This window comes from Acomys minous (assembly GCF_964271855.1).
Source record: "Acomys minous genome assembly, chromosome: 8".
Lineage (NCBI taxonomy): Eukaryota > Metazoa > Chordata > Mammalia > Rodentia > Muridae > Acomys > Acomys minous.
The window spans coordinates 78,459,057-78,484,489 of NC_140489.1; the positions used below are offsets into that span (position 1 = coordinate 78,459,057).

General features: G+C 39.1%; 1 protein-coding gene across 19 annotated transcripts in view; it reads left to right on the top strand.

Moving 5' to 3' along the window:
• Positions 1-25,433, top strand: part of HDAC9 (histone deacetylase 9) — an 861,568-nt gene that overhangs the window by 581,042 nt on the left and 255,093 nt on the right. For 14 of the 19 annotated variants that reach the window (XM_084791695.1, XM_084791698.1, XM_084791708.1 and 11 more), the window contains one exon: positions 15,242-15,422. In XM_084791695.1, coding sequence (XP_084647821.1) covers positions 15,242-15,422 — 181 coding nt within the window. The remainder of the gene's footprint in view (positions 1-15,241; positions 15,423-25,433) is intronic. The other 5 variants (XM_084791697.1, XM_084791711.1, XM_084791694.1 and 2 more) reach the window with 1 other exon arrangement.

Here is a 25,433-nt window from a genome sequence, read left to right on the forward strand (position 1 = left end):
TCTTATTTCTGTATCTCTTTACCCTTGCACACCTATAAACATATTCCTTGTATATTTTCTAGCCTTCCATATTCTTGTATTCAAGAATGCACTCAAACAACTTCCAATCAAAAATGTTAAAAATAATTGTGTCTGTACAGAACGTGCACAAACAATTTCTTAACATTATGACACAGGGAATATAATATCATACCCCCATATTAGAGATCATAAGTATAGAAATAATTTATATATTCAGAAGAATGTGCCTAGCTTAAAGTCAAATACTGTATCACTTTAGGAAACAGGTTTGAGAATTCTTGGACTGTGCTGTAGGATGTGATGAATACAAAAGAATACTATAGTATGTTATTCAGAAACACTATGGGTATTAAAAAGCCTTCTAAACAGGCAAAAGGATGTTGGGCTTTGCTGCCTTGGAGATGTTGAACTGCTCACCATCTATACTAATCACTTTCATATTAGAAACTTAGTCTACTCAGTGGTAAAAATTTTAAATGGTGTCTATTTGACAAGCATTCTTATTTTTTAAATATTTTTATTTAATTTTAATTTATGTGCATTGGTATGAGGGTGTCAGATCTTGGAGTTACAGACAGTTGTGAGCTGCCATGTGGGTGCTGGGAATTGAATCTGGGACCTTTGGAAGAGCAGACAGTGCTCTTAACCATTGAGCCAACTCTCCAGCCCTTAACAAGCATTTTTATAACCAATATTAACATGATCTAACATATTAAATTTAGTTAAAGCAAACAAAGTAAAGTTAAACAAAGTAAATTTAGTTATCATGAATTTTGAATGTTGAGCAAATGTTGATTAAATGATACAAGATAAATTTGTGTATGACGGTTATCAAACTTTGACATATTGCTCCTTTATGGGATTAGAATCAAATGTACATGAATTGAAGGGATTGTCCTATAAGTGTATGTGCACTTTCACCCTGTGGTTCCGTTTCTTACCCTTTCCGAGATTAAAATGAAGGTTCTCCCAGGGTATAACTAGACATAAGAGTGTTGGAAAGTAATGATTTTGAAGATCTCTGACCAATCTGTTGAAGTTTCTTCTTCTGTGCTTCCAAGTCTATCCAGTTGTTTACAAATGCTGTTAATTTGTAACCTTAATCCAACATGACTAATATGCTGATATTATGAATACGTAATACATACATACAAATCCATAGAGGCAAGCATGTGCATATTATATAGACATTAGCGCCATCCTTGGAAAAATGATCATGAATAGTGCAAGCCCAAAGAGAATGTTCAAACTACTAGTTCATCAGCACTCAGCATACTTGGGGTAGTGTCTCTGTTATAAGTCTGTTCATGTAGCAGACAACTGACATTCACATCTCAGACTGAAAGTGCATCAAACGCCCTTTGATAAACAAAGCAGAATTTCACAAAATCTGCCTGCAACAGGGAACACAGATGAATGAACATAACAAGCACAGAGAAGAAATGAAACACCATGCAGAGAATTTACTTACTGCCTTAGCAGCCAATAGTAAAGATTAAAACTGTACATATGTACACATTTGCAAATGCAAATAAGTGTGAATTTTAAAGTAACAACCTCAAGTTGTGTACAGCATTTCAAAGTTTTGTTGAGTACTAATAAGATTTCCTAAATATAATGTTCTGTTTTAGTTTGAAGGGCGTGGGAATAATGTTCGTACCCCTGAGTGCTTAGTACATGCCTCAAACTAGGTTAAATATTTTGAATAGATTGCCTAATCTGAGTGTTGACAAAAAAACGTTTCTGTCGTATGTCTTGGGAAATTGGCAAATTCAGAAAGTGAGATACCTGGGGGTTGGGGGAGGTAAATGCCTTGCTTCCCAGTGGCTTTGCTCCTCGCTGGTCCATGGAGGGGGGCAGTTCTGTCCCTCAGGACAAGCTGGTTGTGTCTCTTAGGTCCCTGCTGCCCTCTCTCACCTGCATTCTGTCCTACCTGGCTGGCAGGAGAGCCTCCTTGCCTTCCCCCTGACTCTCTGGCTTTATTCCCAACTCTGATGGTTTGTGGTGATTACAAATGAGTGTGTGTTAGAACTGATTGCCTATGTTCTGTTTTCACAATGATCCCTTGCAGTGAAGTAGATTAAGAGCCTGATTCAGTGCCCCTTGGCTGCTGTTGGATACTCCCTTAAAGGAGTCTAATGAATTCAGAATAAGTCTGTGCACACTAGAGAGCCACCAGCACCTGGGGCTCAATGGTCCATAGCCATGTGGGACACGTCCCAGGTTCTCAGCATGCCACAGCCCTGAGTGCCAAGCAGCCCCAGGTTCTCTTAAATCTACACCCAGATATTTTGTATGATAGTAAAAATAAAAATGATGCCCTCTGTCCTGTTCCATGTTTCCAGAAGAACAGTGCATGTGCTTTAATTTTTATTAAAAACAAACATAGCACCTGAACAGCTCTTCTACGTTTCATCCAAAGGCACAATGTGTTTGATGGTTCATTGAGCCTTCATAAAGGGCAGGCTTCTTTGCTGTTCTTTATTCCCTATCTTTTCCCATCTCTTCTCTTATTTCTCAGAATTTCTCCTTTCTCCTTTAGCAATAAACCAAACATAATCCCACTCTCCTCCATAACCATGTAAATACTCAGGTCAGGTCATTGAACGGAGGGAGTGTGGCTCTCCATCAGCCCACTGGTCAGCTTTACATACAACTGGTTTTCAAACCCTAACACCACTGACCTGAGGCAGCCTAAGTACTACTTAATGTGAATGTAGGCATGCTCTTTGGCTCTTTCCAATGAGCCAGTGGATTCTCTTGGTTTTCAGGGTGAAGTTCAAACTCTATACAGCGGCCGGCAGGATGGCTCAAAAGCACCCATCACCAAGCCTGATGATGAGAGTTCAATCCCCTGGCATACATATGGTCAGTTTGGCACGGTTTGGCAACCTCAGTCTCCAGTGGCTCTCCAGTGGGTAGGAACTCCTATACACACATATGAAGGTAGAGTGAAATGAAAAAAAAAAAAACAATGGATATTGGTGGTTAGGAATAGATGGAATTTGTACAGTATTGATATTGCCCATGCTTGATTTGAACTGTGCCTTATCCTATAGTTTGGTACCTTTGATATCATAAAGAATAATATATTACTACTTGTGAGTTTATTGTTCTATATGGATACATAAAGACTCTTACTCAAGAGTAACAGTACTTTTCAGACACGTCTTTTTTGCACAGAAGTCATATTCTCTGAAGAACACCTGGAAAATTTAAATTGTGTTTTCACAGTGTGGCTTATTATTCTGCTAGCGTGATTGGTTCAAAATTCAGAGCTGGTCTTGTCCACTGCATGTAAAAGCCAGCCCCAGACCCTAACAGCTGGAAGCTGTTCTTGGCATTTGGACCAGGTCCATCCCACCGGAAGTAAGCGATGCTAAGAAGCTTGAGCAGCAAGGAACCATGGCGTAACTGACTGACCTTCCCTCATTCTTAAGGGACTGAAGATGCCACTTAAAATGCCAGGACTTCCAGAGGCTTCATGTGCTGTCCTCTGCAGCGCCGTCTCCCCTTGACTCATTCTTAAGCCAGAGCCTCATCCTTATCTTTGTCTCATATTTCTCCATCATGTTCTTCTTCCTCAGAGCTTTCCTTGATGACTTTTAAATTATACCAGTCTGTCTCCCTTCATAGCCCTCCCCTCAGCTGCACTTGCACATTTGCTCTCCTGGAATATTCATCTTCCTAACTGGACTGTTAACTCCTACAGAGGAGCATGTGTCTACTTTGTTCACTGTTGTTGTTGCCTAGTTACTTACATAGGAACTTGGTGTAGAAATTGGATCATCCAATTAATCCCACTAAAGCTAAGCAATAATGACACAATTCCTTTCCAATTACAAATGTCTTACCTGAGACACTTAAGTTTGAGGAAATACTTAGCACTTCCTTTCAAGTAAACTAGTGTTTTTGAGCTATACCATGACATTCGTGTTAGCAAAAGGACCAGCGTATTTTTCTTCAATATCTAATTGTGAAAGAAATAAGCAATTTTCACATTCAAGGTGTATTGACATGTTTAAGTTAATGTTTCTATCTTGTGGGCTAAACTGTGTGCTTCCTGAAAAAGCTGTCAATTGCATGAAGAAATTACTCCTTTTTAGAATGATGTCAGAACGTACATGTAAGTTATATAATGTTCTATACGCTGTAGTTGTGAGCCTAACATTTCAGAGTGTGCTGTCTACAAGTAGCTCCTAGTTTACTACCAAGAGAAATGGGATGCCTTGCCATGACATATGCATGCTTAGAGAGAAAAAGGTAAATACTAATAAAAGGCAACTATAGTTTTGAGTTTTTCATGTTTGGTAACTTGCACACAAATAGTTGTTTTTAGAAACCTGTGGTAAAATATAGGTAAATGCCCTAAGTTGGTTCAACCAGATGCTCTCTCAGACTGGAAGGGTATAAGAGGGTTAATCCAGCTCTTTGTACCCAACTGTATGCCCAAACCCCCATGCTTGCAAAAACCCAGCACAGCCTACTATCTGCTTCAAAACTGTTAGATGAATAGACAGAATCAAAAATTGTAATTAGTGGCCTTTTAATACACCCACTTGTTCAATTTTGCTTCGAACTTCAACTCTCAATATTACTTCTTAAATTAACTATTTCTGTGATAAACTTCCTAGTCTGTCTACCGAGAAAATTCACTGATGCACACACTTAGAATTTGCACACAATTTCAGACAGTTAAGCCCACTAGAATTCTCCCAGAAATCCCAGGCTGAGAACATCTATTCAATATAAATCTATCCAACCCATGTGTCCCACGAAGCAATGATTTATATTGCTTGTCTTCTCTCTCATTATGATTTATTTTATATCTGGACTCCAATTATCTAAGGGAGGAATAAAGGAAACACTCAGGAGATTCATCATCCTCAAGGCAGACTTAGCGTTTCCCTTTATCTCCAGGCTATTATTTCTAGGCCAGCTCTATTGTTCAGCCATCTCCATTCACTGGCTACCGACCAGACAGAAGATCTTCTGCTAGGCCATTTTACAATTTCATCTTCCTCTGGGCTGTTACATAATTAAAATAACTTCAATCTGCTTTCTTGAACTTTTTTTTTCTACAGGCAACTATAAAAACATAGAACTGAAAAAGCGATTGAAGGAAAAAATAACTTGAACTTTTTTTCGAAAACAAAAACTCTACTATTGTGATAGAAACAACTCATTGTGGACTGCTCACTTATTAAATTTCAAAGTTTGGCTGCGGCTTCTTTTGTGTGTAGCGGTGTTGGGGAGCTTCGCTGATCTAAAGAGGTCGCTTTCCAAGAGTGCTTCAAACTGGCTAGACTGTAAACGTTTCTAAACTAACTCCCTTTACGGGGATTTAAATGCATAATGCAAACAAATTAGGTATAATTTCCCCCAAGGAAAACTCTGGTGTCTAGGCATATTTGCTAGTGTGTAGGAGTTTCTTATGAACTGTGGTGTGACTGGTAGTAAATTTTACCAGCACTAGTGGATGAAGGCACACTGTGGTTATCTAGGTTTTGCCTCATAGTAGGTCACTTGTTAGGGCACCATCCCCCTACCTTCCCATGCGTGCTGACAAACACGGGCCACTGCTGATCCCATTTCCCATGGTCCCTGTAGAGATGCTGTAGCTGGGAACTGTGGAATATTCTGTTGTCCATGAATTTGCCTTGTGAACTGTCCACTATAGATTCCAGGTGATTTTAACATGAGGATGTTGGATATACAAAACTTTACTTCTGGTGTGTGTGTGTGTGTGTGTGTGTGTGTGTGTGTGTGTGTATGTGTGTGTGTGTGTGTGTGTGTGTGTGTGTGTGTGTGTGTGTGTGTGTGCATGTGTTCACCTGTCTCCTCTTTGCTGTCATAGGAAACATGCTAGACAATGACACGTTTGGAATAAGAACTAGAGAAGAGTGACTTAATTTACTTAAATGGCCAATGAGCACGCAAAGGGACTATTTCGCCTGCCTCAGTTTGACCTCCACCATTACGGCTACCACTTGACATTTGCCGGAAGTTGGCAGAATATCATGACCACTCCTAGCTGGTGCTCACAACCTCCTGGTCAGCTCCCCTTATACTGTGTACCATCCTTCCCTTCTGGATTCAGCATCCTGCTGTGCTCTGTGGCAGGGAGGCGATGCAGCCTTCTCTGCTGAGGTGTGCTACCTAGATTTATGTCAACTTGACCCACGTTAGAGTTTTTTTTGGAAAATTGGAACCTCACCTGAGAAAACACTTCCGCTAAATTGTCTCAGGAACAAGCCTGTGGTGTGTTTTCTTGATTAATGATCGATATGGGAGGGCCCAGCACACTGTGGGCAGTGCCACCCTGGGCTGATAGTCCTCAGTAGTGCTATAAGAAGGCAGTATCAACATGCCATGAGGAGCAAGCCAGTAAGCAGCATCCCTCCATGGCCTCTGCCTCAGCTGCTGCCTCCAGGGTTCTGTCTTGAGTGCCTACCCTGACTTCCTTCCATGATGGAATAGAACTTGAAAATTCTAAGATAATACCCTTACCTCCAGGAGTTGCTTTTTACGGCGTTTTATCACAGAAATAAAAATCCTAACTATTAGAGAAGGTGGGTTTATGTGTCACACAAAAGAAAAACATTGCCTTCCAATTAACATGCATTTTCTTTAGCAGAGTAAATATGTTTTATAAGGTTATGTATTTACATAATTTCATACATATGTAAATATATAAATTTATATTTACAAGGTATAAGCATATATTGATATCTATATAAGTTAAGAGTAAAACAAAATGAGATCAAAAGGAAATAAACATTTTAAAATAAATTTTAAGTTATTGGTAGAGAAATTTTCTTTGTACTATGCCTAATACACAAATTGCATTGTGCCATTTCATGAGTTTCTGTAAATAATTGACTTGTTTTAGTACCATTAACATGCATGTGGCCACTTGCATAGTCTGTTTTAAACATTTTATTATCCTACCAATTAGCAGTAATATATCAACCCAGCACAAAGCCCAAACAACCACTTATCTGCCCTTATTTCCATGAGAATGAAGGGGTGTGTATGTGTGTGTGTTTGTGTGTGTGTGTGGTGTGCGTGCGTGTATACGCTTCACAAGTCACTGTCAGCTGTCTTCTTCTGCAATGCTCCATGTTATATTTAAAGACAGGATCTACCTTTGAGTCCTAGCTCACTGACTGGCCAGCAAACTCTGAGGATCCACCTATAACCTCTCCCAAAAAATTCCATCTTACACCCATCAGAATGGCTAAGATCAAAAATTCAAGTGACACCACATGCTGGCAAGGATGTGGGGAGAGAGGAACACTCCTTCATTGCTGGTGGGAATGCAAACTAGTACAACCACTTTGGAAATCTATCTGGTGCTATCTCAGAAAAATGGGAATAGGACTTCCTCAAGAACCAGCTATTTCACTCCTTGGAATATACCCAGAAGATGCTCCAGCACACAGCAAGAAAATTTGCTCAACCATGTTCATAGCAGCCTTATTCATAATAGCCAGAACATGGAAACAGCCTAAGTGTCCCTCAATAGAAGAATGGATAAAGAAACTGTGGTACATATACATTATGGAATACTATTCAGCTATTAAAAACAAGGAATTCCCGAAATTTGTGGATAAATGGATTGAGCTAGAAATGATCATAATGAGTGAGTTAACCCAGAAGCAGAAAGACTCAAATGGTATATACTCACTTATATCTGCATATTAGCCCAAGGGACATGTCCCACGAAAGCCTTCACTTACCAGGAAACTGAGACAGAGGGGAGGACATCCTATTGGGACTCTAGATGAGAGAAGCATAGGAGAATGACAAAGTAGAAGGATCCAGAGGGTCCTAGAAGCCTACAAGTAGAACATTATGATAGGCAGATTTGGGCTCAGGGGTCCTGCTCAAACTAAGGCACCACCAAGGACAATACAGGCGGTAAACCTTAAACCCCTACCCAGATCTAGACAATGGACAGAACACTCTCCACAGTAGAGTGGAGATATTACTTTCTCACATACTCTGGTGCCTCACCTTTGACCATGTCCCCTGGAGGGGGAGACCTAGTGGCACTCAGAGGAAGGACAGCAGGTTACCAAGAAGAGACTTGATACCCTATGAGCATATACAGGGGGAGGTAATCCCCCTCAGGAACAGTCCTAGGGGAGGGGAATAAGGGGAAAATGGGAGGGAGGGAAGAATGGGAGGATACAAGGGATGGGATAACCATTGAGATGTAACAAGAATAAATTAATAAAGGAGGAAAAAAAAAACTAGAGGTACATGTAAGCCTTGCCATTTATGTGGGTGCTGGCCCAGTATGATTTGTGGTCTCTTGTAACTGTCTTCTTTTCCTTTCACAGTTTCAGTGATCATCCACCCTGAGCCATCCATCCTTGCTTTCTTATTCCTCATAGGTGCACACAAACATTCCATTTACTGGTTATTTTTCGGTTCATGAATTCATACACTTGTGGGTTTTTGTTACCTTAGAGTGTCCTGAATTGTGCCACTATGAACACTCACGTGTGAGCTTTGTGTAGAAGTATGCTGTTTTAAATTTATGCATATTTTTAGAGTTGCTGCCCATTAGGGGGTCTTTTTGTTTTAACTCTCTGAGCAACTGCAAACTCTAACATGGCCCCACCACGCTACATTCTTATTAGCAAGGAAGGTTCTATGCAAGCTACGGGAGAGAGACCAGGACACCTACCCAGCCACACACACCCTCCACTTACAATCTCTGTCTGTTTTAGGATGGCTCCTGGCTACACCAACAATGGGGTTTGTTGGGAGAGAGATCAGACCTCTTATCTGGTTAGGCTGTAAGCCTGTGAATAAGTCTCCCCACTGTAGAGTTTTTCTGGGACATTTTTTCATTTTTAACCCTGTAAGGAAGAGACTCCATATTGTTTGGCTATGCAGGTAATCAGGCAGTGGGTGTCAGGTTACTTTGTTCTTATGTTCCTTTTTTAATTTTTATTTAAGTAATTTATTCAGATTGCATCTAATTTGTTACCCCCTCAGTTGTATCTTCCCATTCCTCCTCCTTCCCTCTTTCATCCTATTCCTCTCCCCTAGGTCCTGTGACAGAAGGGGACCTTGTCCCCCACTATAAGATCGCAGTCTATCAGGTCTCTTCCTGGTAGCCTGCTTACTCTTCCTCTGAGTGTCACCAGATCTCCCCACCAAGAGGAAGTGGTCAAATAGGGAACATCAAAGTTCACGTCTGAGTCAGTCCCTGCTCTCCACACAGTTGTGGAGAATGTAGTGTTCATTGGCTAGATCTGGATAGGGGTTCTAGGTTTACTGCATGCATTGTCCTTGGTTGGTACAGTAGTTTGCGCTGACCTGCCTGTGGGGCTCAGAACTAAACAGAGAGTTCTCAACTTTGTTTTTCTTATTGTACTGCTCTCACGGGTCTCTCTGCTTTGGTGTTGATTGCCAGTGTTGTCACACAGCTATATTCCTCTGGCTTTAGTTCAGAGTAGGAGGAGTAGGTGAGGGCTCTCTAGCTGCCTCCTCTAAAGCACTTCATACATAGTCGTATTTTGGATGGAGCTAGGGCTCTGGGGTTGAGAGCATGGGCTGCACTTCCAGAGGACCTGAGTTTATTCCCAGAACCCACATGGTAGCTCACGACCATCTATAAATCCAATCCCCAGGAATCCAACACGCTCTCCTGCCTTCCTCGACCACTGATCAGAAGTGGTGCACACACAGACATGCAGGCAAAAGACCCACTCACATAAAGCACTAATAAAATATGTAAAGTTTACTGAAATGCATTCACAAGTGGAGAATATTTATTATAAATATGAGCATCCATGACACCCAGCTAAAGAAATAAAAAAAATGTTACAGATACTATCAAAATTTCCCAAGTTGCCTTCCTTATGTGCGCCCTTTCCATTACTTCTCCTATGCATTTTCCGGGTATCTTTACCAGACATTTCTCCTTATTTTGATTATATCATTATTCATGGCTACATACTGTTATATTTACACATGCTTATATATGTATTGGCTTGCATGATTTAAAGCTTCAGAAATTTGTGTTTTAAATCGACAGACAGACAGGCAGGCAGACAGGCAGACAGACAGCCCTGATTCCTTTCTTCCAGTCACTCCTACTGTAGTTTGTGTTCCATCTTTACTGGGAGACCTATTAGGGAATTGCCCTAAAAATGTTAAGCCAGCTGCTCTCTTACAAGCATCTGTGAGTTCATTCTGCTTGATCCCTTCAGTAACACTTGGTCCTATTCACCTTCTGCATTTCTTGCCAGTGTGTGGTGTGAAATAGTATCTCATGATGGTTTAATTTGTGTTTTCTTGCTTAGCTGGGAGGTCTTTTCTGTGTACACACTTGTTGAACAACAATTTTTCATCCTGTAGGAGTTTCCTATTCATAATTTCTGCCCATTTTTTTTTCTTTTTTGCTTTTAGGGATTATGTCATTGACATTAAATTTTTCTTTATATTTTAATGTGCAAGTTTTTGCTCCATCTCTGATTTTTTTTTTTTTTTTTTTTTTGCTTTTGCTTTTCTGATTTATAATAAGTAGAAGTTTTGTGGTTCCTTTGTCCAGGTTCAGAATGGTAATGTCAACAGTTCTTTTTAAATCTGAAACAACTGTGGCTCTATGTTTAACCACTTTCAGTTTTCTTGTTTTTTTTGTTTGTTTTGCATGTAACATTAAGAGAGGCCCAAATTATTCTTTCCCCACTGGCTCCCCAGGTATTATCTTCACTGACACTCCTTGTTCACAGGACAATTTGTAAACCACCTCTGAAGTATATCTAGTGTCCATGTGTTCATATATAAGTGAAGTCGCAGGAGATTTGGTTTTTGTGCCTTGCCGGCTTCACTTCTCATACTTTCTCTGTGGTCCATCCCTATGGCTGTACCAGAATTCCCTTACTTTGTGAGGCTGAATAGAATTCAGTGTAGATGTTGGTACTTGCTTTATTGTAGTGGTCAATTTGATTATGGTCCATCTGTGCTGTGCTTGAAAGAATATGACTACTAGCTAAAACTTAAGCAATTCTTCTGTCTAGTGAGAAATTTTGTTAAAATCTTCTTCAGCTTCATTTTGTGATGAATTTATGATAAAATTCTTCTACATGTTGATTTTGCATTTGATTCTAGTAGTCCTGCCAACCTGTTTTGTCATTCTTCAACACCTTTTATTGGGCTCCTCAAAGTTTAGAATTTAGTTAATTGAGTTAATGGTATTGTTTCATAGAGATCGTTTGCTTGCCTCTGATATTTTCTCCCTAACTTCTATTTTGTCCTTTTTAAAGGAAGATTGGCTGAATAAGGATTTTCTTTTCTTTCCTGTTATTATTTGCTATCTATTCCTTTGTACAACTTTTGCCTTGAATATGCTTCAACCAAGGCAGTTTGGCTGCCTCTGTAATTTACCTAGTAACTGAACACATTTGTATCAGCTGTGGTTACTGAGAGTTCGAGATTTTCTAAACAGTATCTCACTTTATGGTTTGTATTGCAGAGATATTTCAATGTTTTAATTTTTTCTCCACTTATTTTTATATTGTTTCTTGTTTTTTTCTCTTAAAGTGTTTTCCTTGTTTACCTTAAAGTTTGCATATTGTTTCTATTTATTTAATAATGACTTGCGAATTAGTAACATGCATATTTAACCCTAGAAAAGTTAAAACTAAGTAAGATTTATACACTGAATGATACAAAGCTTTAAGTATGTAAATGTACCTGACATTTTTTATGGTAGCCTCTAGGGAATTTTGCAATTCTAATTTTTTTAAAAGTGATATTTCTGAAATTCAAAACACTGTGAGCCAAAAAGGAAATTCAATTTACCCAACACTAAAAATGAAATGAGATCTTCTTTTGAGAAATAGCTTTAGAAATAGAATTTAAAGTGGAAATCAGGCAGACTTTTTTTTCTAATTATTATTCCCAGGATCTCTTCTCTTTTGTTATTGCTCTTCCTTTTAAGTTTTATCTTTTATGAAACCGATTCAAACAACTCTGACTGTTTCAAAGGTCAAACATTATACATTTTATTATTTGCTCTAGCTAAGGCTATAACATTGATAACAGCCCATGAGTGACCACCCACATGACAAAAAATAATGCAACTACTGAGATGCCAGTGAAAAGTCCAGAAGCCCTCAAGCAGGTTTCAGAGAGGTAGCAACAAGCAAGGAAAGCAGAACAACACAAACAGGTAGCACAGACACAGACATGGCATCCTCTACAGATCCATTAGCGTACAGTACCTGCTGGCCATGTGGGCCACGGGTGTTACTGTCCACTAGGCAATATGGATGACATTGTGAAATGATATGTGATAACTTCCCTGAAAGTCATCTGAGAGGTTCCATCATGGTGGGGGGGAGGGCAGGTGATGGTCCTACATACCCTATACTCTATAGAGACAGAGTTATCTTACATATCTAATTAAATAGCCTGAAAAAGACAATAGCCATTGTACAGACTATTTTGAGGCATTTTCCTCAAAAGTGCTTTTAAGGGGGCATGGTTATGATGCTTAAGGAGCACGACATATTTCCTACCAGTGTGAAAAAATGAATGCCAGTTTGGCTATGTGTACAGTTTTTTTTAATCTATAAAATCTGATGTTTGACATTTAATTTTCTGTAAATAAAAGAAATACAACATCTCATACTCAAACTGCAACATACAATGATAAATAAAAGTCTCATTAATTTCAAATTTTAAAAACATTCGTGAAAGACTTTGCCCATTTTAGCCATCAGGAAAAATTTCAGTATGATTTTTCTACTCGTAGATGTGAGCTTTTTATCAACTGACAATACTGTCATATTTTGTTGTTTCCTGAATTGTCACAGCTTTTCCTGTATTTTAGATGTCATGATTCATTGTAAAAATATCTGATGTTTTTCAGCAACTTCTTAAAGGAAACTATTTTGTGTGACAATTTGAACATAGTTACCATGTTTACCTGTTGGTTCAACAATAATACATCTATCCTAATGAAATGCCTGAAAGAACAAACATCAAGCATTTTTATTAATTAAAAATTTAGTAGACATAATAGGAAGAAAACTTGGAAAACACATAAAACACTAGGTAAAAATAATCCTAAATTTACTGGGACATTTCTTTCTCCCCCAAAACTAATTTCATGGAAACCATTTGACCTGGGCACCATTTCTCATACAGTTTTCAGATGTCCTTATGCTGTGTTACATTTTTAATTGTTTATCACATTCTTTCTTGTTTTGCACTGTTGTTATTGTGAGATTTTAAAGATGGTTATGAACCTCTTTTTTATTAATTTAATTAGTCAACATATTCATATCTACTGTGTATTGAAACATTGCCTGGGAATTAATAACAGGCAAGGCTCATATCTTCATGAAGCTTGATAGAGGCAAATGGCTGAGCAAGCCATCCAAGTCAGACAGAATAGACAACAGATGCCATCCATCTCGTGGATGCATTGATTTTTTTCTAAAGATAAAACAGAAGTAACATTGCATATATTAATTATAACCTTATATTTTGACGTTAGATATGATGTATCTCAGACTGGTCTTGAATCTGCCAGGGACTGTCAAGGCAAGGATGACCTTGAACCCCAGGGGCTGTCCTGCTTTTAGCTCCCAGGACTGGAACCAGCATACCCTGTTTGTGTAGTCTGAGAATTGAACTTAGAGCTTCTCGCATGGTGGGCAAGCACTCTATCAACTGAGCTTCGCCCTAAACCTAACCCCAGCCCATCTAAAGTTAATCTTATATATTTAAATTTTGTAACTGTGGACAGTTAAAGTTACTCATCACTGTAACATGCATTTATAAGTATCACTAGTTTGTATCATATACAAAGTTACAATTAGATAAGATTCTACTCTCTGTGCACAGAACACAGCTATATTGTGAGTTTTCCTGGTGAGAGGTTTCACAGTTAGGATTTACTGAGTCTTACTCTGGGAACTCAGGGAGTGTGTGACATAATGGCTGACATTGTGTGCTAGGAGACACCTAGGCCAACAGGAAGATGAAGCAACCCTTTACTGAGAGGAGGTGACACTAACTAGTACTGTGTCCTAAAACAAGCAATCTAAGCAGAGAATACGCACGTCTTCAGATGTATACAACTTAAGTGTGTGTCCTTTTTTTTCATGATGAAATAAATTACAATAAGATAGCACAAAAACCACTACATCAAAGTTGCACAAGCCAAGCCAACAGAAAAGTAAAAGGCCCCAAGAGCTGGCACAAGAATCAGAGACTTACTCATTCACACATTCAGGAATCCTCTAAAACCACTAAACTGGAAGATATAATTAAGCTTGTGTTTTAAAAGCTTCATTAAACTTTGGTACATGTTCTTAAAAACATTGAGTAGTCAGTCATTACATTGAAGTTTATTCTCCTTACATTTATTTCCATGTCTCTTTGGAAGGATGCATTTAAATATAGCTGGAAACTTATGAATTACCTGCCACTGATAAGATGAAATGGCTACTGTACTTTTGATGAGTAAATTAGCTGCCTATCTGTGTTTTGTGAATGGTCCTTCTGGCCATCGAAGGACCATCCAAAAGCTTTTAAAAGTTGGTCTTCTGATTGAACAACTTGATAAGTATAAAAGTAATTGTTAAGTCACTGAGGATACAACCAAGAGTCTATAAATGACACTTGTGATTTTATAACATTGATATTCTCTTCTTCAAACTATGACAAAACACTATCATCCTACACCGTTCTGTGAAAATTGAAAGGTGTCAAAACATGCTCAGTTAACTGGCAATTTCAGAAGTACTCATAAGTTTCAGGAGCAGTACCAGCGATGGAAACTCAGGGCTGAATGTTCAGAATCAAGCCTCCTCAGCAGTTTGAAAGCAGTTGAATGATTCTTCCTTTTATGTGACTTGGCTTCTAGGACTGTTCCTGGGGTTAAAGATCCATTTCTTTCAGTCAGTTCAAACTGGCAGTTTGAGCCACTTCCTCCTGCCTTCTTTGCCTACTTCCTAGCTGGCAGCAGGGATGGCTGTCAATGTGCAAATGGCCTCTTGAATGGATTTATTGATGTTGACTCAATCTTGATTTTTCTCCCCCGACCTCCCTATTTTTTTTTTTCTTTCCCTTTCCCCTCACACTGTTTATGTCTCTGAAGAACTTAATTAGTTGACATGTTGCTCTCAGTGCCTTCCTCAATACTGGACTCACATTTCTTTCTCCTTTTCCCTTTCCACGGCAGCAGTCCTTGCTGGAGTCCTCACACACACGTGCGCTCTCAGTGCACCAGGCTCGGCTGGCTGCGGTTGGCATCGACGGATTAGAGAAGCACGGACTCCTCGCCAGGACCCATTCTTCGCCCGCAGCCTCCATGTTACCTCACCCAGCAGCCGACTGTCCCCGCCAGCCCGCCTCTGCCACCGGTAGGAATCCCTAAAGACCCTTTAATAGGCAGGAGAAATGTGTAGTTCTTGTAGGATTAGCCGATTTAAATGCTCCGAATAACTCCAATAACAGAATGCTTCATTTTAACCCGATGCAACCCAGATTTTATGAGGTTATGTTGGCCACAAGACAAACAGCACATCTGATAAATCTTGGGCTTAGTATTAATGGCCTCATAAATTGTTATCATTCGAGGGCCTGGAAAATACATCAACAGGTGCAAGGATCCCCCTTGGAAAGAAAAAAAAATCCCTACCACATTCTTTAGCAGTGTCCTTCAGACTTTTACCTTCTCCCAGCTTGGCCACAAGGAAATTTATGATGCTTGGCTTCCTCCTTTGGCTCCAAAGAGTATCTTTTCCTCATTGGTTTCTTGTTGTTTTGCCTCAGTGTTTTCTTCTGACTCCCACACAAATGACTCATGGGAGTCAAAGGTACCATGGCGAGCCTTGCTTGAATCTGTGTATGTTAGTTGCATGTCCATTTATTATGTACCTCTGGGTGGGCTTGCTGACCAACATCTTCTTTTGCCTACAGTCGTGTTTGATATTTAAGAACCCGGCTACAGGCAAAAAGAAGCATATAATTATAAGTCCAGGACGTGGTCATGTCTGAAACACGTGCCAAAAACGGGGTCCATGTATCATACCTTTGCCCTCACACTGTGGTTGAGCAAATGAAAGATAATAAAGCCCTAAGAGAGTCTCGGCATGGGCGTAACAAGAGAGAATGTATGCACGTGTTCCCCTAGGGCTCCTGTGGGTTCTGTGATTCATTGTTAAATCGTTTTTCAGGAACTCAGAGCTTGGATTTTTGGCATCTATGACCTCATATGAACCTTTGCACTTGAAAATGCTAAAATGTCATTTTGGAAATCATGTCTCCAGGTCTTGATGTCAGTTATCACTTTTTTAAATGTTAAAAATCAGTTAATAGATTGGTCATGCTAATTAGCTAGTAATAGCCATCTTTCAAGAGTGTAAATAGGAGCTAATTTAATACCATGAGACAACAGCATTTCAGACTAATTCTTCAAGTTTGGGTATATTTTCTTCTCCATATCAGCTCGGCTTCTGATCAGATCCTCGATTTCCTGTAGCACTGAAAATCTGTAGCACTGATTCCAGAATGTCTGCACCTGCATCCCAGTGTCAGTGGAAGCCTTTGGGAGCAACTGAGTCTGTGTTATTCCCAGAGTTAGCAAAGATTTGCTCAAAACCAGGATGCCTAATATACACAGTAATACTTTTTCCCGTGTGTATTTGTTTTTATTTTATGTACACTAGTTTTGCCTCCCTCTCTCCTCCCCCTTGTGTGTGTGCTCATGTCTGTGTGTGTGTGCATGTGTGTTTTTGTGCATGTGCCTGTGCATGCGTGTGTGCGTGTGCATGTGTGTGTGTGTTGTGTGTACAACATGCGTGTGTGGTGCCTGCCGAGGCTAGAAGAGGGGTTTAGACTCTTCTGGAACTGGAGTTACAGATAGTTATGAGATACCATGTGGTTACTGAGAACCAAACCCAGCTTCTCAGCAAGAGTAAAGAGATCTTGTAACCACAGAGTCATCTCTCTTTAAGACTTCCTCAATCCAGCAAAAGCAGCAGCCTAAGTAATTGCACCCTGAATACCCTTTTTAATGAAAGTGGCTTGTAGTTATTCTTTACGGACTATAGTGATAACTGTCCTACTGCAATGCCACTGACTGAAGACATCTCCTTGACTGAAAAGTATGCTTAACTACTCATTTCACGTTGGTGCTGTTCTGTGTATTTTTAGCTACTGCTGTAACCCTATCAACAATGTTTCTGACCTTGATTTGAAGGAGTGGTCCTTTCCTATCATACTTACCTTCCTCTAATTTCATATGTTTCTTCAATCATAATTAGCACGGTCTTTTAATCTTAGAGATGTCCTATATGTTTGAGAAAACAATGTGCCCAAATGATCAGATTGTGAAACATCTAGAAAAGTCCCATGGATATGGGACTGGACACATGATAATATGAACATGATATAACTAGATCATCCTAACTAAAGACTGAGCCACTTGATAACACTGCTTTCTTTCTCATCATGTCACTAGCTTAATATTTATCACAGAACATACTTGAAAAAATAACATGTAATAAAGTTAATGGATTTGATGAGACAATTTCTTATCATTTTGAAAGATTTTACAAATTTCTTTTATACAAAACAGAGATTTGTGTTTAATTAGTGTTCAGATATCGCTAGTTTAGTCATCAAATGAAATTTACAAAGTAAACAATTATAGACTCAGTAGTTCAGATTTAGTACACTGAAAGGGAAAATTGTTTTGTAATTATTAATCTTCTGAAAAATGATGGGTAGTTCACTGTGTATTCTTGAGTAGAGAAGAACCTAATTATTGTCTTTCAAATTAAAAGATGTTGCATCTTCAAACTTAAATTCTATTAAGGAAAAATAAATTTTTAAAAAATTATTTAAAATAAGTATTTTGTGCAATTATCTCTTCCCCAATCCTGAGCAAATATATGCATGCATATATAGATATCTACATACATATACATAGATACATGCATATATAAATGTAATATTAGCTCTCTTAATACACTCACAGTTGAGTTTACAACTATAACTGTAATATAGTGTTCCTACATACAGAGTTTTTCAGGGCTGATCATTTGGTATTGGATAGTCATTTGTGGTGCTCTGCTGTGAGACAGGGGTCAGCGTCTATTTATCTCCCTCTCAGCATCCCTTAGTTGCCTGTAGTTCTCTGTGTAGGATTGAGGCTTCCTGGGCTTTCCCCATCCATGTTAGCATGTTTATTGCTGTGGTCCTTCTTCAGCTTGTGTTTAGGCAGCCATGTTGGTGTGACTTTGTGGGTATAGCCTGTGATAGTCGTCGGAGACACAAGCTCACAGCAAACTCCTCCATTCTCTAGATCTTCCTGTCTTTCTGCTCCCTCTTCTGCAATGGCCCCTAAGCCTTAGTGGCGATGCTTATATTTTGTATGTGTTTCCACTGGGAATGTGCTCCTCAACTCCACATTTTGATTGACTGTGATTTTCACTAGTGGTCTATCGATTGCAAAGAGAAGGCTTTTGTTTGTTTGGTTGGTTTTGCTTTTGTCTTCTGTTTTGTTTTGTTTTGCTGCCTGGTGAAGACTAACAAGTAGTTAGAATGTAGTCAGGAGCTGTGCTGGCTTAGTAGTAGAGGTTTTAGTTTTCCCTCCAAGATCCATGACTTCAGTGGTACTTGGCTAGGTTTCCAGGACTAGGCACGGTTTTCCTCTTGTTGTGCTGGTCTTAAGTACAACTAGAGAGCTGCTGTGTACTGTGGTGGTTTGAATATGCCACCACATATGAATAGGGAATTGGCACTCTTATGAGGGATGGCCTTATTGCAGGAGGTGTGGACTTGTTTGCGGAGGTGTGTCACTGTGTGGAGGTGGGGCTTTGAGGTCTCACTTCATATATATGCTCAATTCTGGCCAGTGTGACAGAGTCTTTCTTCCTGGCTGCCCTTGGATCAAGATGTAGGACTCTCAGCACCTTCTCCAACACCAAGTCTGCCTGCACACTGCCATTCTTCCCAGCATGATGATAATGGACTAAACCTCTGAACCGTAAGCCAGCCCCAATTAAATGTTATATGTGTAAGTGTTGCCTTGGTCATGGTGTCTCTTCACAGCAAAACAAAACAAAACAAAACAAAACCAAAAACAAAAACAAAAAAACACAAAACAACAACAACAAAAAAACCCTAACTAAGACAGTTGCCACCAATGCCTGTACACTGTTAGGGGTTATTGTGCCATGTGGCCGTTATTGTGGTCCATACACTCATTTTTGGATAGGACTGTCCTCCTTTGGAAGTTTACATGACACTTTCTGCTCCATGAAAGTGGAAAGTAAGTAACCATGTTCTTCAGTCATGAGGCCTAGATGCTCCTGAGCAGGAACTCTCATAGTATTTAAAGATTACTATTCTGTTTTTTTTTATTATTATATTTATTTTCACAGGCTGGCTCATAGCCTTCTTTCTACAAAGCAAAAACAAAACCCACAAAAGCAAAAACATAAACAGAAGAAAGGCATTCAGTGGGAAAGTGGAATCAGTTGCTAAGGTGACCTACGTGGACACAGTCATAGAGCCTGAGCAACCATACATGGTGGCCTGTGGACAGCCTGGGTTAGGACATCTGTGACATGAGAGAAGGTGGATTCCTATCCCTGCTGCAGTGATGAAAGGTGTCTGGTAAAGCTAGGCTGCCACAACCTGAAATGGACTTTATGTCATGTTTGAAAACAGGTAGAAATATTAAAATTACAGAAGCTGTTCAACTTCTCTTAAATACTGGGGATGGTGTTTATTGTTTGAGGTTCAGCTAATTTGGGAAAGGGACATATGTTCCTTTTCTCTGTTAAAATCATATCTTCTGCTCAGCTAGACACCAGGCCCCAACTTGACTCACAGAGTACTCGTCCGAGATAGGGGATAATATCTCTGTGTTTACACAGGAATAAAACCTTCATAATACATTTAGATTTTCTGCCCAGCCACTCTGTACAACTCACAGCCCTTTTTCTTTTGTCAGTTATGTTACCAGACCTAGTCCATGCTAGTAAATTATTTCTTTTTACCACTACCATTTTAGTTAGAGCTGAATTTGAAATAGAATCATGGTGGTGAAACTAAATTAATATTAGTAAAAAAGTTGTGAAAATAATTACAATATTTAATTGGTATTCAACTGGTAGAGTACGACTGGTAGAAAGCAAACATGCTCAACACTTCAGTAAAATAACAGTGAAGTTTCTCTCCTTTCGTCCCATAGGTTGCTCTCTTTACATGAATGAAAGATGTTTTGTAAGTCAGAGCTGACTCTGTCATATCTTTGTCATTTCAAAGGTTGTTAAGAGACTAATTCATTAGAGAAACTTTCTTTTCCAACTGAACCAAAAAAAATTATTATGGTCCCTTATAACACACAGGATTGTTTTCCATCAAAATATCTAAATATTGTTGATTTGAGGATTGTATTCCAAGGGAGAATCTATAAGGGAAAGTGTGACTTTTCTGCCCTCACTGACTATAGCCCTTAGGCATATGACTAGAACACACAGAATATAGTAAACAAATGCACCAACTACCAACTGGAAGAGCAGAGAGTAAGGTATGGGATGTGTAAGACTGTATAAAAATAGTCATTGGGGGCTGGAGGGATGGCTCCAGGCTTAAGGCAGCCATGTTGCTCTTCCAGAAGATCAGATTTGGTCCCCAGTACCAACATGGAAGCTAACACCTGTCTGTAATTTCATTTCCAAGAATTACAGATCCAAGGGATCTGATGTCTTCTTCTGGGCTCTGCAGCCTCCAGGCAGACATATTGGTGCACAGATGCATATGCACACCTTTAATTCCAATGCTTGGGAAGCAGAGGTAGGCAGATCTCTGTGAGTTCAAAACCAGCCTGGTCTACAAAATAAGTCCAAAACAGCCAGGGCTGTTACACAGAGAAGCCTTGTCTTGAAAAAGAAAACAAAATCATTAATTGATTGAGTGGTTAAAATACTAGATAATATTTACATAATTCATAGTTACAAAAATTGATATATATTCATTGAAGACAATTTGGCGATCTTAGTACACTATTTAAAAAACCTACTCATTAGGCAACCACCATTCAAATATGGTTGTGCTTATTTTCAATATTATTTTACTTCTTAATTCTTAACAACACAAAAATTATATGTGCATTTATATATATGTGTGTGTGTGTGTCCATCCATTTGCATATGTGTATATCAGTATATATATATATATACTGATCCATGTATTGGGGAGAGTCTTCATATCTAGAAATGTCATCCTGCCACCTTCATATATGATTAAATACAGACTTACCAGAACACAGGGTTTTGTTTGAAAAGAACATCTGCATATGTGGGGAAAAACTTAGAGGTGTGTTAGCGTGGAAGAGAAGGCAGAGGCCAATGCAATGCGTGTTACTTTGCGTGTTTGTTGCTATTTCCCATCGCCCCCTGGTGCATACTCCTTCCCATCTTCATAGTGAGTCACCGTCCTGTGTACTAGCTCTACTTCCAAAGCTTCTCCACTGATTCCAAGTTTTCACAGTTAGAATACTTTTTTCAAATCAGGAATAATCCCAGTGTTTGCTTCAGTTAATTTTTTCCCCCTCTTTCCTTAAGATTTTCTCTTACTATGCCTGTTGCTCTGTCTCTTTTCTTTATACTTCATCGGCTTCTCAAATTTGTACCCAATGACACTGGGATGATTTTATAAAACATAAATGTAGTCATGTTAGCTTTAACATCAATCTTAATTTGTTGTTCTTTGGTTTTCCTTGCAGACCTTACTATTTTGTTGTTGTTGTTGTTTTGTTGTTGTTGTTGTTTTGTTTTGTTTTGTTTTGTTTTTTTCGAGACAGGACCTCTCTGTGTTAGCCTTGGCTGTCCTGGAATCACTTTGTAGACCAGGCTGGCCTCGAACTCACAGTGATCTGCCAGCCTCTGCCTCCCGAGTGCTGGGATTAAAGGTGTGTGCCACCACGCCCAGCATCAGACCTTATTATTATACTCATCTTCTTCTCACCCACATTACTGTCTTTTAATTTAATTTAACCTCTGCTTTTATGTTTTTCACGTAGTTTTTCAGAACAATGACTTTGGATTTGAAGATGCCAAATTAGTTTTTAAACTATTATTTTTGAGTCTATTGTAAATCATGATGACTGATCTGGGTAGTATGGCTGGTTTCTGCTACAGTTTCTAGAGTATATCGTCATAAGCTGTCTCTCTGTCTGTCTCTGTCTCTTTCCCTCCCTCCCTCCATCCCTTCCCTCTGTGTTGTTTTTTTAAATCTATGCAGTCATTCTTGAATATAGAAAAATCTTCCCATTTTGCCAGCAAATCTGTGTTATAGTTGGCTTTCCTTTTTGTCTGCTTACATGCTGGTTAACTCTCTTTCATGGATCCATAGTTGAATGTCAGCACCTAATTCAATTCCCACACCACATCAGACTTTTCTACATTTAGCTCAGAAGCCTGTGGTGGAAATTCTTCAATCAAATTTTTTTCCACTGGAACTTTGATAATATAATTTTAGTGATGGTAAAAACACAAGTTGTGAATCATAAAAAATGTTTTTAACTAGTGAAAAGGCAGAACTTATTAATTCTTCTGAAAGTCAGTTTGGGGAATTACATCATTTGCTCACTGGATACATTACATTTTATAGATAAATACTTATTACATGGCTAGAGAGATAGCTCCACAATTAAGATTGCTCTTTGCTCTTGCGGAAGACCAGGGTTTGTTTCCAAAAACCCACATGGTGGCTTTCAACCATCCACAACTCCAGCTCCAGGGGGTCCAATGCCTTCTGACCTCTATGGATACCAAGCACACATGTGATGCACATAAATACATGCAGGCAAAGCACTCATATGCATAAAATGAAACCTAAACAGTTTAAATTAAGTACCTTGGTGCTTGGTTTATGTATTCCCAAGAAAAGATATTATAACAAATATGATGAAGAGTGGATTCTGAAAAGTGTGGTGGGTGTGGGGGCCTCGAGGCAAGAAGCCTTATGGATAGACAGCGTTATGACTAGAAAGAAGTACAACAACTACAGGGTGTCTGTCTGGATGTTGTCAGAAACAACACTTGCTTCGAAATAGAGTCTTACTGAGTGGGCCTGGGAGATCGGTTCCATAGCACTAATGTTGCAGGAGTCTCTCTGATAGGCAGTGGAGTGTATTTGCATGCACGTGTAGTTTGTTTACATCATCTCTAGATTACAATACTTAATATAACCTAAATGATATGTAAATTGTTTGTCTATTGCTTTCTTCAGAAATAAAAACAAGGAAAATGCCTGGACATTTCAGTTCAAATCTTCCTTTTCCGTAAGGTCTTTAATTCTTAGTGGATTAAATATGTGGAGAAAGAGTTTATGAGACTGGGAGACTCGTTGAGGTCCTTTCTGCCAAGTTTAGTAAGCTTATCATTTCCGAGTCATTCTGTCCCTGTTTTCATTCATTAACTTGTTAGTTAATTTACTTTACATCCCGGTAGGAAGTTCCCCTCCTTCCTCTCCCGTTCTTCTCAGAGAAGAGGAGACTTCTCATGGGTATCCACCCACCCTGGCATGTCAAGTAGGACTGGGTCCATCTTCTTTTTTATTAAGGCTAGGCCAGGCTGTCAGGTAGGGGAAAGGGACCCCAAAGCAGGCACCAGTCAGAGGCAGCCTCTGCTCCTGCTGTTAGAGATCCCACATGAGGAACAAGCTGTGCATCAGTTACATATGTGTAGGATGTGTGGGGTCCCACGGATGCTCTCTGGTTGGTGGTTCAGTTTCTGCCTTTAAAAAAAAAAATGTTTTCACTACTATTTTAAAGAGATCTCTGACGTCATGTAACTATTTCGTCACTGTCTTATTTTTATAACTAAGTCATAAGTTGAATTTGATAAAGTGAAGGTGCTAGACAGTGATACACATTGGAAAATTATATACAAATGTATGTTTTTCAGCAGAGATGCTGTGTGATACTTTGTACTGTGCTAGCCGTTAGCCCTAGCATATTTTTAATAAATGCTGTTTGTTAATGCTTTTCACAGGTGTCCTCAGAAAGTGTGACTCTCCACATAGACACCAGAAATGAAATAAGAAACTAAATGCTACAAATTAGGGATCAAGAGTAATGATTTTTTTTTTGTCTAAAGATACAAAGACTTAAATTTCCTCACTGACTCTGTCTTACTAGCCTAAGACCACTTCTATAGACACAAACAGATTCCTTCAGCTGAAAAGTCACTTAGCTACATGTAATTATTAACCACAGGAAAGACAATACACTTAGTGCTTCAAACTCCCCATCTCATTTAATAAGCCGAAATCCACAGAAAACACAAAGTCCAAGCCTATTTAAGACATCCAAAGTTGTCAAGGTGTGTGTGTGTGTGTGTGTGTGTGTGTGTGTGTGTGTGTGTATGTGTGTGTAAGAGAGAGAAAGAGCGCTCGCGCGCTCGCGCGAGAGAGAACAGTGTATATGTGTATATCTACATGTGTATGTATGTGTGTGTCTGTGAGTATATGTGTGTAGTGTCTCTGTGTGTATGATCTGTGTATATGTGTATATCTATGTGTATATGTGTGTGTGTCTGTAAGTATATGTGTGTGTATATGTGTGTGTGAGTCTCTGTGTATGGGTATGTCTCTGTGTGTGTGTGTGTTGTCTATGTTGTAGAAAACTCACTACCGAGGTTTAAAGTACAAGTAAAGATTTTCAAGACGATTTTACATAATCATTTTTCATGAGAAAGGTGCGTCCATGGGCTTAAATTACAAGGGGTAACCAGTGGGGCAGAACGTGTAAAAGGAAAAGAGAATTCCATATGGTTCTCAAGGAGAAGAGCAGACTGCTTTCCCACCCTATAAGTCCCTGTTCCTGGGAGGAAAACAGAAGAGGAAAGGGATGGAGGAGGATGGGGTTGATGTCTCACCTTACAGTCTACCTGTTAGCACCTCATTGATACATCATTAAGATGAGTCACTGGAGGTTTGGGCCTCCAGATCTTATTTATTTCTCCCTAAATTTAGATGTCTTTCCAAGAGCTCCTGGTCTTTGTGTTACAGTCGCCAGATACTGGGCAGTAGATGCTCAGCACTACAGCTTGTTTTGTAATTTGTATTTTATTGACAGTGTTTATTTTTTTTTTAACTAAAAGGAGGAATGTTGCTATCTAAATGGGCTTAGAATTGTGTAGAAAAATAGAAATAGTGAAACAATCTAGTGGTTATATTTTGTATTCTTAAGGGATATGTTTTAATGAGGCATATATTATACTTCTTATTTCCATATTATTTTATCGTTTATTGTAGTGTGCAACACAAGTTGAAAATTTATTAAGCAGCTCCAAATATACAATGTGACCTATAAATCACTTTGATAAGAACAAATCATCAAGACACCCATG